General features: G+C 59.4%; 4 protein-coding genes across 4 annotated transcripts in view; 3 read left to right on the forward strand and 1 right to left on the reverse strand.

Moving 5' to 3' along the window:
- ACA1_052720 (uncharacterized protein) overlaps positions 1-3,132 on the forward strand; it is a gene marked incomplete at both ends in the record, with an annotated part of 5,379 nt that extends 2,247 nt beyond the window's left edge. The window contains 10 exon segments of the mRNA XM_004343933.1: positions 33-224; positions 431-685; positions 779-860; positions 1,187-1,354; positions 1,451-1,548; positions 1,648-1,740; positions 1,834-1,890; positions 2,180-2,342; positions 2,448-2,778; positions 2,793-3,132. Of these exon segments, the coding sequence (XP_004343983.1) occupies positions 33-224; positions 431-685; positions 779-860; positions 1,187-1,354; positions 1,451-1,548; positions 1,648-1,740; positions 1,834-1,890; positions 2,180-2,342; positions 2,448-2,778; positions 2,793-3,132 (1,779 nt within the window).
- Positions 3,133-3,869: 737 nt separating this feature from the next.
- Positions 3,870-5,906, reverse strand: ACA1_052730 (cytidine and deoxycytidylate deaminase zincbinding region domain containing protein; the record flags this gene model as incomplete). The annotated part of the gene is made up of 7 exons (XM_004343934.1): positions 3,870-4,265; positions 4,339-4,396; positions 4,494-4,682; positions 4,791-4,963; positions 5,062-5,243; positions 5,318-5,535; positions 5,662-5,906. The coding sequence occupies 7 exons, from the start codon at positions 5,904-5,906 to the stop codon at positions 3,870-3,872; spliced, it is 1,461 nt and encodes a 486-aa protein (XP_004343984.1).
- A 613-nt stretch (positions 5,907-6,519) lies between these two features.
- ACA1_052740 (zinc knuckle domain containing protein) lies at positions 6,520-9,773 on the forward strand (the record flags this gene model as incomplete). Its single annotated transcript, XM_004343935.1, has 12 exons — positions 6,520-7,279; positions 7,436-7,557; positions 7,655-7,780; positions 7,931-8,044; positions 8,147-8,265; positions 8,400-8,487; positions 8,587-8,679; positions 8,814-8,955; positions 9,057-9,209; positions 9,288-9,365; positions 9,443-9,508; positions 9,628-9,773. 12 exons carry the CDS (start codon positions 6,520-6,522, stop codon positions 9,771-9,773), a joined length of 2,007 nt encoding a protein of 668 aa, XP_004343985.1.
- Positions 9,774-10,118: 345 nt separating this feature from the next.
- Positions 10,119-12,599, forward strand: ACA1_052750 (sensor histidine kinase; the record flags this gene model as incomplete). The annotated part of the gene is made up of 3 exons (XM_004343936.1): positions 10,119-10,650; positions 10,817-12,331; positions 12,433-12,599. 3 exons carry the CDS (start codon positions 10,119-10,121, stop codon positions 12,597-12,599), a joined length of 2,214 nt encoding a protein of 737 aa, XP_004343986.1.
- Positions 12,600-12,819: the final 220 nt, after the last annotated feature.

Here is a 12,819-nt window from a genome sequence, read left to right on the forward strand (position 1 = left end):
ACGAGGTCATGCGCAAGGCCACCATCGCCCAGATCAGCTCCTACGGCCAGACGCCCCGCCTGCTCTTCCGCCGCGCCCACCCCGAGAAGGTGTGGCGGGAGCCCGAGCCCACCGTCTACTCGCACCCGCACCAGCTGTGGTCCTACCCGCTCCTGGTCTGCACCTTCGAGATACACCGCATCGACCTCGTCGACGGCCAGCCCATCCCCCAGCGCGCCAAGCGGGTACTTGCCCGGCTTCCTTGCCCTCAAAACCGAGTTTCCACATTTACTCACATTGTCGACACTACCGCACACACTCCATCGCACACGCACACGCACACGCACACGCACACGCACACGCACACGCACACGCACACGCACACGCTCCCGATATGTGAGAGTCTCGATGTCACCACCAATGCATGCGCGCTCTCGTTCATCTGCATCAGGCGCGCGTGCGGTACACGGCTTGCCTGGCGTGCAGTCGGCTCTACATGCCACTCAAGGCCAACCACCTGCTCTACGCGGCGTTGGGCGGCCTCGTGCGCAACCTGCGCGACAGCTCCAATCGCGGGGTGCAGCACGCCGCAGCGCAAGCGCTCACCGGCCTCTTGAGCACCCAGAATCCTGTGGCAGATCGGGACCAGCTCGACGCGGAGGTCGAGAAGGTGGTCGAAGCGTGTGCGCACGCCATTCGAGACCAGGTACGACGCGACCACAACATCACACCGCCCCGCGTGTGGTTAGAGAGCTCTCTTTCATCGTTGGTGTGTGTGTCGTGTGCCTGAAATGTATAGCAAGCAATGGGGGACGAGCCAATCGCGAGTATAGTGAGACTACTCGCCATTGACGGCATTTTCAGCGGCTGGGTTGTCGGATGTATGCAACACGCACACGCACACGCACACACACACATACACACACACACGCACACACACGCACACACACACACACGCACACGCACACACACACGCACACACACAACACACACGCACACACACACACACACACACACACACGCACACACGGCACACACACACACGCACACACGGCACACGCACACGCACACACATACACACACACACGCACACATACACACGCACACAACACACACACACACACACACACACACGCACACACGGCACACGCACACACGGCACACGCACACACGAGCTTTTGACACTCGCATTAATGCGCCTGCTCAGCGTTCCACAAGGAGATGTTAGGAACGACTTTCGATCAGCGGGTGGCGGAGAAGAACAAGGCGCGCATCGAGCGCTATCTGCCCCTCATGCTCGACACCATCGCCACCTGCGCCCACGCGCTGCCCCTCCAGATCTTCTTCCTCTTCGTACACCGCGCCATGCCTGTCTGTACAGCCCCCAACCACCACCATCGCATTCGCCGTGACCACTCTGGAATGCAGGCGCTGGAATTACTGACGTGTTTGTCATTCCACACCGACACAGTGAGGGACGATTTGAAGGCGCTCGTGGTGAACAAGTGCTACCGACTGCTGCGTTCGGCGAGCGCTCGGCCGCAGTCGCCCGGCGATTCGTATTGCGCGGTATTTGGAACCTTTCCAGCTTCTTCGGTTCAAACTTGACTGAATCATGAAGGCATCTTCTTTGTCGCGTTTGTTGTCGTGTCGGCCGGTTACCATCAGTTACGGGCGGCGCTGCTCATCATCGTGTGCGAGGTGGGAGCTGCACCGCTTCCGCCCTCGATCACCGCCGAAGACCTGACCGACACTCTCCACGTATGTGCCCCTTCGCCCCCGTTCCTGCGTCGGTCAGCAGCTCATTTCTTTTTTGTTTTCCGTTTTCGTTTTGTTGTTGTGGGCGCCCTGCAGGAGTCGATCGAAGAATGCACACGCGACGGCCAACAGCTTCCCGCCACCAAGACCACCGTACCTCTCCCTACCATTCTATAATTTCTGGAATCTAAGCTGAAAAGTGCTGACGCCTCGACACACACACGACACACACGACACACACGACACACAGTTGGCGTTGGCGTGCGCGATGTTCTACGAGCGGCTTTCGCCTCACCACCTGATCCTAGTGCAACACTTCACGACGCACCATGAACTCATCTTCAAGCTCTTCTCGCTCTGCTTCGTATATCCCGCCGCACACGCACCACCGCACACGCACCGATGCATGGCTTGCTGACGACGTGGTGCGGGCTGGGAGCAGCAAGGGCCGTGGGAAGCCAACATGCATGCCAAGCACTTCTTGGAGCACCTGGCCAACACCTCGCCTCTGGTACTGGCGCCGCACGTGGAGCAGGTGCTCACCATCGTGCACGAATCGTGGCAGCAGAAGCCCTATCTCAGCCTCGCCCTCCTCGCCGCCCTCGGTATCCCCATCATTCCACACATTCCGTGCGTCGACATCAATCACTCACCGCGCACATCGCACACACCGCACACATCGCACACATCGCACACATCGCACACACTAGCTGTGCTGATGCTTCAGTTCCCGGGGAGGACGCGCGAGTTCATGGAGACCAAGCTGCTGCCGCACATCATCAAGCAGGACACGCTCAACGACTGCCCGTCGCCGCTGCTCATCATGGCGGCTGCCCATGCGCCGGTCATCGCCGCTGCGCCGGGCGCGTTCACCGCGCGGTCGGTGGTGATGGCCGTGCGCATGCTGCCGCAGCTCCTGCGCCCGAGCGCCTGGGGCGGCGCCAACCGTGCGCACTACCGCGAGGCCGCAGTGCGCGGCGGCGTCCACCTCCTCACCGCACTGCTCGACGAAAACGAAACGAAAGCGAAAGCGCCGTCTTCGTTCTTGCGACAAGAGCGAAGGTGAGCAAGGAGCAGGCCGTGATGATGGTCGAGGCCCTGGTCGGGCTGGCCAAGCAGCAGCTGTCGACCACCACCGACCATGCCAGTGGCCAGGGCGACGGCGAAGAAGAGGAGGCGAAGAATCGGGGCCGGGAGGTGTCGGCCTTGCGCGACGTGGCCCGTCAACTGGTGGCCCACATCCTGCCGCCGCCGCTACCGTCGATTGATGAGGACCTGACGGCCGAAGACGAAGGGTGGAGAGGTGCGCTGCGTGGGGTACTCTCGGGCGCTCCGGCGCAGGTCATCGACGACCTGGGCCTGGCTTGCTTGCTCGACGCCTGCGTGCAAGTGTAACGTGTAGGTGGTGCGCGTTGGACTCGTTATCGCGACCCGCAAACACGTTCTTAGGCGCACGCCAGCGTGGTTGACATCACTATTTTCCAGTCCATCTCGCGTAGTGGCACGCATGCGAGGGATGTGGCGCCTTTACATTACAGGCCTGAACGATTGATTCGGTGGCTCGAATTGACTAGTTGAGGCACTGTGTAACACCAAGCACCAACCGGTCCGACAGAATAAAACCGAGGCCAAACGGTGCATTTACGCCAACCAACCAACAACAAACAACAGAATCCAAACCTAACGTAAGCAACAACCAACATGGAGAACCGAGGTCGAGGAAGGGGAAGGGGACGTGGACGTGGCAGAGGAGGCTGCAGAGGAGGAAGGCGCAATGACGCCAGCCTCGGCCGAGGCGTCCCCTTCATATCGGCCCTGGCCGTGGATCCGCATGACCAGCCCAGGCGTGACCCCGAGCCCCTCCTGGCCCAGTTCATGGACCCGTACGCCCCACATACATCCCAGCATCTCAAAAATTTTTTTTTCTCAACACACACACAGCCTTGCTTCCTTCAACAGAGAGGAAGAAATGGCCCGCGCCCTGCTGGGGGATCGCGTCTAGGTCCGTCCAGTTTGGTTGGTCAACAAACACAAGTGTGCTTCCACTCCATCGTTCTCTCTGATGTAGCAGAAAAATAAAAACAACACACTTGCACATCAAATCCCGAGGAATGCACAGATAAAGTTGAACTTCATAATTTGCAATACTGAGAATCTTGGCTTCCCTCGCCCTGGAAGAGCCGGCGCGGCGCCTGCTCGACGTGGGTCTCGACCAACCCCAGCAGGACGTCATCAACAAACTGTACCGCCCGGCGGTCGCTGTGGAGGTCGATGGGCGGTCGGTAGGGCGAAAGGTAGCGCACCTTCTTGATGCCCATCGCCCTGACGAGCCCCGAGCACTGGATGCAGGGCGAGTGCGTCGAGTAGAGCTCGCACTGCGATACGTCGTCGATGCAGCGGAACAGAAGCAAGTTCTGCTCGGCGTGCACGACCCACTTGCCCTTGTCGCCGTCGCCCTGCACAAAGTCGCGGTGCAGCGAGTCCTTCTTCGGCCCGTTGTAGCCCACACCAAAGATCTCGATCGTGAACTGCATTATGCAAAAAAATACCATCAGCAAAATATAAAAATAACAGTGGTTTGGAAAAGATGGTTGGAATTACCTGTTCTTCGGGCGGCTCGTCGTAATCTTGTTCTTCGTCTTCTTCTTCTTCGAGGTAACTTTTTTTCAAAGCTTGTCCGGTCTGTTTCCATTTCTGGCTCTGTCGCGTCGGCCCAGACTCGCTTCTTCTTTGCGGGCGAACGCTCGTAGTCGTACGCTTGGGCGCGTTTCGCCTCCTCCTCCTCCTCCTCTCGCCACTTCTTGGGAAAGTTGCAGGCCACGGCCTGTGGTGTTTTCTCTTGGGGGATCAATGTCCTGGCCAACACGGCGCCGACCTTGACACTCTCGTCCTGGGATCGCAGACTGGCGAGGATGCCCAGCCCCATCAGCCAGGCCGTCGCGCTTCTGCAGCACGCGACACGTGGAAACGTTAATCAGAAGAGCGAAAACGAAGAAGAGCAGAAAGCAAAGAGCGAAGAACGAAGGTTCAAGACGAGACGAGACGGCATATACCTTTCTTTCTCCCTCTTGGTCTGTGCCTTGTTGAGTGCACCGTTCTTGTCGATTGAGATGAACGCGCCGTTGTAGTAGTTGAAGAGCTTATCAAAGACATCCTGATGAAAGCGAGGCAGATCCAGCGTTGAAAAGGCAGTGTTGCCGCGCTGCAGTAGTCGGTTGAGAAACGTCTGCGAGAGTGTCAACAAAGGTAAAACAATTCGAGTAAATAATAATAATAAATACATATATAATAATAAATAATAATATATAAATAAATAGTACATACAGTTCGCTCTTCGATGTTGGGCTTGTGGGCCTCGGTGCTGGGCTTGTATGGTTCTTCCTCGCAGTACTCACGCTCGTCCGGCCTGATCCACGAACGATCATCAGGGCTCGTGGTGGTGCCACTCACCATCCACTGCTCCATGTCCACGACTTTACCACTCTTAAGAAGGACCGCCTTGTAGACTTGTACAAGAACCCAAGCAGGTGTAAGTGGTGTCACATCATTGAATGGAAAGGAAAGCTTGTAAATGGCGTACCTCCAGGCCCTGCCGGCACCTTGAACGCCACGTCGAAGTAGTGCTCTCTCGAATGCTCCCTCGGACCCAGTTCCAGCTCTTCTCCGTCCTCCTCGCCAAGCCACAGCTTGTAGACCCGCACCTGGAACTTGTCGCCTTGCTGCTTCTTGCTCATAGGCCTGCCGTACTCGTCGTAACACGCCACCGTGATTGTTTCCACCGTGCCCGCTGCAGTGTGCCTGCACACAAGGTGCGATCTGGTGTTGTGTCATTTATTTAGCATTTGTTTTAAAAAAAGGAATAATAAAATAATAAAATAAATAATCAACAAAAGATACTAAAATGGCCAAAGTTGTCAGAAGAACCTGAGCTCGGGCACGATGATGCGTCGCACGCCGCGTTGGATCATGAGCTTGGTGCAGAACGAGCAGGGCCGCTTGGAGAGGCAGATGGTGCCCCCGCTGGCCTGCTGCGGGAATCGGGTGCAGAGGTAGGCCGCCGCGTGGGTGGCGCCGCTGCCCGCCACGGACAAGATCATGTCGTTGCTGTCCAGGAGCGCCGCGCCCGTATCCTCGTCGGGTACAATCTTGTCTTCTGCTTTCGGCGCCATCCCCCCCTTTTCTTTCGCGTCTTGATCTATTAATCTATCTACTTCAGCTTTGTGTCTCGCGGTCCGTCGGGCCAGCGCCTCGCGTTGGCAGAGGCTGTCGGGCTTGTTCTGCGCCCACATGGCCATGAGGAGGGCAATCTGCTCCTTGGTCGGGCGCGTAGCGGCCTGGGGTCGGGAGTCCTCCCGGAGACTTTTCGGGACACCTCGAGATGGTGAAGGAGTGCTTTGCATTTGTGTAGAAGAGGAAGAATAGCGCGCCTGATGTGTCCGTTCACCAAAGATGCACCGGCCTGGTGCGTCTTGATGTTTGTTTTTCTTTATTTTATCTTTTTTGTTTTATTATATTTCATTTTATTGACGCGAACTTTTGGCGCGAAAAGTAGAAAACACAAAGTGTTTGAAACACAACTGGCCAAATTCGAAAAGCGGCCAACATGGAACCATTCGTGTCTCTCAAGCGAAAAGCGCCCGAACCTCAGCAGTGTGTACCTACGCAGCCTGTTGCACCCCTGGTACAAATCACATTCCCGAACTTTCATCAATTCATGATTTCCAATTACTTGGACATCACCACCAGTTGCAATCCGTGCGGCCGCCCTCGCTGGCGCAGATGATGGAACGCGAGCGGAGGGGGCGGGGCACTCCCGTGCGGAGTTCGCTGCCCGGGAATCACAACCTCTCCTCACTGCTGCGCGACCTCAGCCCCGGAAAGACTGGTACCAGCGCCATCGGCAGCCTCAGCAGCCGCGTCGGCGGCGCACTATCACCACCGGTGAAGCGCCAGCGAATCGAAGCCACAGCGGGCCAGTCCCTGGGCGGCGGCTACGTCTTTGGCAAGGCCTCAACCACTACGACCACTTCAACTACCACGACCACGACCACGACCACGACCACCACCCGGACACCCGCCGTCACGCTCAAGCGGATGGTGGGCAACGCCATGGCCGGTCGTGGCATCACCCCGGCCGAGCGCTCCGCCGTACCGTTTGGCGGGGCCAGTGGTGGTGGAGGCGGCGGCGGCAAGTGCTTCAAGTGCAACAACACGGGGCATTGGGCGGCCCAGTGCCCGGGCTCGGCGACCCCGGGCGCTGGCGGCACCGCCACCCGAGGCGTGGCGACCCTGGCCGGAAGCCGCGGCGGCCGCGGAGGGTTCGGCCGAGGCCGAGGCCGAACTGGCGGTGGCGGGCCGGGAGCGTTTGCGAGAGGGCCGCCATCGATGGGAGGTGGTTCGGCGGGCGGGGCGACGCCCCGCGGAGCGCCGCCGTCAGTCGAGTCGCTGATGGCCAAGGTGGGCGCCAAACTGAGCCCCGACCAAGCGCGCGGCCTGGCGCTCGCGCTCCGGGGCAATTCCCTCTTCTTCACCGGTAGCGCAGGTGCGCGAGTGTTTGTGTTTGTGGTGTGTTGTGTGTGGTGTGTGTTGTGTGTGTGTGTGTGTGTGTTGTGTGTGTGTACGCGCGGTCCGGTGCGTGCGTGTGCGGCCTTGGGGTCACGACCTCAACTGCCCAGCTCCCCCTTTTTTGGCTTCGAAGGAACGGGCAAGTCACTGTTGTTGCGAGAGATGGTGCGACTCCTGCGCGAGATTCATGGCGACGACGCCGTCCACGTGACGGCCTCCACAGGCCTGGCTGCCTGCAACATCGGTGGCTGCACGGTATTCTCTTTCGCTTCTCTCTTTTTCGCTTTCTCTCTTTTCCATTTTCTCCGCTGCACCACTCAGTGTCACTGACTGCGTTGGTTGCCACCAACAGTTGCATTCGTACGCCGGGGTGGGGCTGGGCGAGCAGAGCCAGGAGGTGCTCGTCACCAAAGTCCTGTCCACCAAGCGCTCCCGCGACCGCTGGGTGAGCACCAAAGTGCTCATCATCGATGAAGTGGTAAGCTACTTCTTCTTCTCCTCCTCCTCCTCCATCTTCTTCTTTCTATTCTGTGTCGTGTGTGTTTCATGTGTCGTGTGTCGTGTCGTGTGTCGTGCCATCACCATTGTGCTACTGCAGAGAGTTTAACGAGCAACGTGTGATGGGCAGAGCATGCTGGAGGGTACGCTCTTTGACAAGCTCGAGTATGTGGCCCGAAAGGTGCGGAACTACGACGCTCCCTTCGGCGGCATCCAGCTCATCCTCTCTGGCGACTTCCTCCAGGTTCCCAACCAAACACACAACGCCCACCACCGCCCCAACGCCCGCGGCCGCCAAACCTCACTCTGACGCAAAACGCAACACACACAGTTGCCGCCGGTGCAGACCAAGTTCTTCTGCTTTGAGTCGGCGGCGTGGAAGAAGGTGGTGCGGGAGGTGATCGTGCTCACCCACGTCTTCCGCCAATCGGACAACGCCTTCGTCGCCCTCCTCAACGATCTCAGGTTGTTCACCCCCCCCCCCCAATCTCCCCTCTCTCACCTCACCCCTCGCCGTAGTTCTGGGCGGCCTCATAGCGCTCGGAGCGCTCACCCACCCTTTTGGTATCGACACAATGTGGTGTGTGGCCGCACGACAGAGTGGGCAAGGTCACTGAAGAGGGCCGGAGCATGCTGGCCCGCTGCATGATCCCCTATCACGACCGCGCGCGTTCGATACACCGCGGCGTACAGAGCCCCCCCACTCCTCCCCATCATTACCTCAGTATTATTCTTTTCGTTGGGCGATCAATCCTAAATGTCTGGTCTATTGGGCGGCACGGGCAGGATGATCGGATTCAGGCCACCTTGCTCTACCCGCACCGAAGAGACGTGGACGGCGAGAACACCAAGCGACTGGCCGAGCTCGCCGGCACATCGGTACGCCACCGCCTTAATAACTCAATCAAGACACGCATCACACACACTCACACGCACACACTCAGACACACACACAACACAACACTACACACGGTTGGCCGGGGCTCACGTGTGTGGGTGGATGATGTGCTTAGAGGGTGTATCGGGCGGTGGACAGCGGGGTGGAGCCCTACCGCTCGATGCTGGCGCGCAACTGCTCCGCGCCCGACGTGCTCGAGCTCAAGCTCAACGCCCAGGTCATCCTGCTCAAGAACCTCGACTCTGCGCTCGAGCTCGGTGCGTGGCGAGTTGCCCCGCCACCTTAATAGCCACCACCGCCGCCACCTTAAAAATAACATTTTTATTCGTGTGTGGTGTGTTGTGTTGTGTGCGCGTAGTGAATGGGGCGCGAGGGGTAGTGGTCGATTTCAAGAAGCCGGTCAAGCAGGACAACAAGGAGGAGAGCTACGACGAGTCCAAGGAGTACCCGGAGGTGCTCTTCACCTCGGGCGTCCGCCGCCTCATCACCCCCGAGGAATGGAACATCGGAGGTACGTCTCACATGCATTTATATAATATTTTTATTTATATTTGGAAGTTTCTTAATTATTTTTATTAAAATGCATCAGTGGCGGGCGAGCCGCAGGCGTGGCGAGTGCAGTGCCCGCTGGCGCTGGCGTGGGCTCTCTCCATCCACAAGGCGCAAGGTACTCACGTGTTGCGCCAGGTCGCAGGCGGGTTGTGGGGTGGTCTAAGAAGTGGCCTTGTGGTTGTGGCTGCACAGGTATGAGCATCAGCAAGGTGCAGATGGATCTGGGCAAAGTCTGGGAATACGGCCAGGGCTATGTGGGTACTTGTCATCGTCCACAACTCTTATCTCCAGTACTTGTGAGAATGCGGGATGTGATGTGTGTGTGCACAACAAACTCATCATCCACTGGCGGTGTCAATGATTGGTCGGCCGTGCAGCGCTGTCGCGGGCGACGAGTCTGGATGGCCTCTACATCATGGACCTCAACGAAAAGGGCATCACGGCGCACCCCAAAGTGCTCCAATTCTACGCCGACATGGAAGCGCAGCAGCAGCAGGAGCGCGACGAGGGCCGACGCGTGTGAGCTCCAGCCTATTATATTTTTCTGGCTCTTTTCTGTCCCTAGGGATTACCGGTTCCGCAACAAGTGATGGGTGCTGAAGGCGAGACCGACACTCCGCCGGAGAGACTCTCCGCTCCACCCCCTCGACGAGGAATAGGGCTGTCGCGCAACCACGGACAGCTCTCCCGGGCCATCAGTGCCGGGTAAGGCAAAAGTTTGCGCGGTGAGTTCAAACGTGCGAAATTCCAGAGCTAATCCAGGGTGAGGACTTCCCCGCGTGCTCCGGTGCTGGCCAATAGGACTGTAGATGGCCACGCGCAACACGCTTGTTGTGCCGTCCTGCATTCACGGATCAAATCCACAACCATGGCCCACCACCAGCAGCAGCTGCGTCCTTCGCACCAAGACGAGCCGATAAGATCGATTCACAACTCAGAGATGCAATTTAAGTCGTTGCTGGCGGAGAGACGCGAGGAGGAATACGAGAACGCCAAAGCCAAGGGGGACGAGGAGGACGAGGACGAGGAGGAGAAAGTGGCGACGCCCAACCAAGGGGCAGACCACAGTGTGCAGTTCTACGAAGACGCCGAGTTCCTGTGCCGCGCAGTCGGGCGCTTCGCCGCAAGGGGTCTCCGACAAGGCGAGGCTGTCATCGTGGTGGCCCGCCGCCCGCATCTCGAGGGCATCGAGCGGGTCCTGGAGGCGCGCGGGATCGACCTGGCGGCCTGCCGTGCCCGTGGCCAACTGTCCACGCCCGACGCCGATGCCCTGCTGGCCCAGTTCATGGTGGACACCACCGCTACCGATGCGGTGTCGACCACCATGCCAGACCCGGAACTCTTCCTGTCGAGCGTCGGGTCGCTCGTAAAAGCACACCTCGCCCGCTTCCCGCGCCTTCGTACGGTCGTCTCCTTCTCCTCCTCCCGTCCATCATCTTTTGCTCACCAGGTTTTTTGTTTGTTTTTAATTTTTTTGTTGCGTTTCGTTTCGTTTCGTTTCGTTTCGTTTCGTTTCGTTTCGTTTCGTTTCGTTTCGTTTCGTTTCGTTTCGTTTTTGTGGAGCAGGCGTCTTTGGCGAGATGGTCGACATACTGTGCTCGTCGGGTAGCCCGGCGGCCGCAGTCCGACTCGAAGAACTGTGGAACGACCTGGCTGCTGGCCAACAGCGACAAGGGCGGCCGTTCAGCCTTCTGTGCGGCTACGCCCTCGGCCAGTTTGGGCGCGAGGAGCACACGCGCGTGTTCCGCGACGTGTGCGCCGCACACGCACGCGTGGTGCCGTCCGAGAGCTACCAGGCGTTGCGCGAGGACCGCGACAACCAGGAGCGCCTTATCGCGGGCCTCCAGCAGCAGGCGCTCGCCCTCCAGGCCGAGGTGGCCCACCGCCGCGCCGTCGAGGCCCAGCTTCACCAGGCCAAGGAGGCCGCCGAGGCCGCCAACCGCGCCAAGAGCATGTTTCTCGCCATCATCAGTCACGAGCTGCGCACGCCGCTCACCGCCATCGTGGGCTATGCCGAGCTCATGCTCGCCCCGGCCGAGAAAGGCGAGACGAGCGCAGGTGAGAGGCAGGAGACGTTGGAGGTGATTCTGCGCAACGGGCGCGAGCTGGTGCGGCTGCTCAACGACGTGCTCGACCTGTCCAAGATGGAGGCCGGCTTGCTTCAGGTCGAGCGCGTGCCGTTCAAGCCGGCCGACCTGGTGGCCGACGTGATGCACGTGTTGCGCCTGCAGGCCGCCGAGAAGCGGCTGCGCGTGCGGGTCGAGGTCGGGCGCGACGTGCCGGCGCGAGTGTCGGGCGACCCGACGCGGCTGCGCCAGATCCTGCTCAACATCGTGGGCAACGCGCTCAAGTTCACCCCGGCCGGTGGCACCGTCGACGTCGAGTTCCGCATGCTTGGCCACACCACGCTTTCGCCGTCACCATCAACTTCGCCACCAGCATCGTCGCTCGCGGCAGGAGCCTCACTGCTCGAGTGCACGGTGCGGGACACCGGGTGCGGCATGACGCCCGAGCACGCGCAGCACCTGTTTCAGCCCTTCTCGCAGGGCCCCGACTCGTCGATGTCGCGCCAATACGGCGGCACGGGTCTCGGCCTGTTTCTGTCACGCCAGCTGGCTCGCCTCCTCGGCGGCGACCTCGTGCTCGCGCACACCGCGCCCGGCCACGGGGCCACATTCGTCGCCACCGTGCAGGCCGACGCCGACCCGGTGCTGCCCGACGACCACGAGCACCACCCACACCAGGCACAAGCCGCCGCCGTGACGGCATTGCCACTGTCTCAGCCGGCCGGCTCGGCGTCGCTGTCTTTTGAGAGCATAGACCGCGCGTCGATCTCGGTTCTCGTGGTGGACGACAACGCAGTCAATCGGCGCTTGGTGCAGCGGGTGCTCGAGCGCCTGGGCTACGTGGACGTGGCCACCGCGGCCGACGGCCTCCAGGCGCTCAACCACATGGCGGAGCGTCACAGCGATCTCGTGCTGATGGACCTGCAGATGCCCATGATGGACGGCCACTCCGCGTGCCAGGCCATCCGCAAGATCTACGAGGACCAGCAGCGCGCCCAGCAGCCCGTCATCATCGGTACCGATCCCTGCATGAACGCCCGCTTCTGTAGCCTTGGCGCCCTTTTCTTTGCTCACGCGCTCCCTCCCTCTTCTTTTCTTCGGCCTTCCTGACGGCAGCTCTGACGGCACAAGCGCTGAGTGACGAGCGAGACCGATGCGTGGCGTCAGGCATGGACGACTTTGTGAGCAAGCCCTTCGACTTCAAGGTCCTCACTCACAAGCTTGCTCACTGGGCCTCTATCATCGTGGAGCGTCGCCTGCAGTCCGTCTCATATTCAAATTGATTCAAAGAAATGGCACAGCGATGTTGTGTAAAATCCTTAATATGAAGAGGGTGTACACTGTTAGTTTACTTGGGGAGAAAGAGAGGAGAACACTATATTTTAGTGTGTAATGTATGATAAGAATAAAACAAGGAGGTTTGTCCTTTTCAACATACAAGTGTGAATGTGAGGTGGTTTCATGAAAGGGGTGCCCTGCACTGACTTGGTCCAATCACAGTTG

This window comes from Acanthamoeba castellanii (assembly GCF_000313135.1).
Source record: "Acanthamoeba castellanii str. Neff unplaced genomic scaffold scf7180000084594, whole genome shotgun sequence".
NCBI classification, from domain to species: domain Eukaryota; phylum Discosea; order Longamoebia; family Acanthamoebidae; genus Acanthamoeba; species Acanthamoeba castellanii.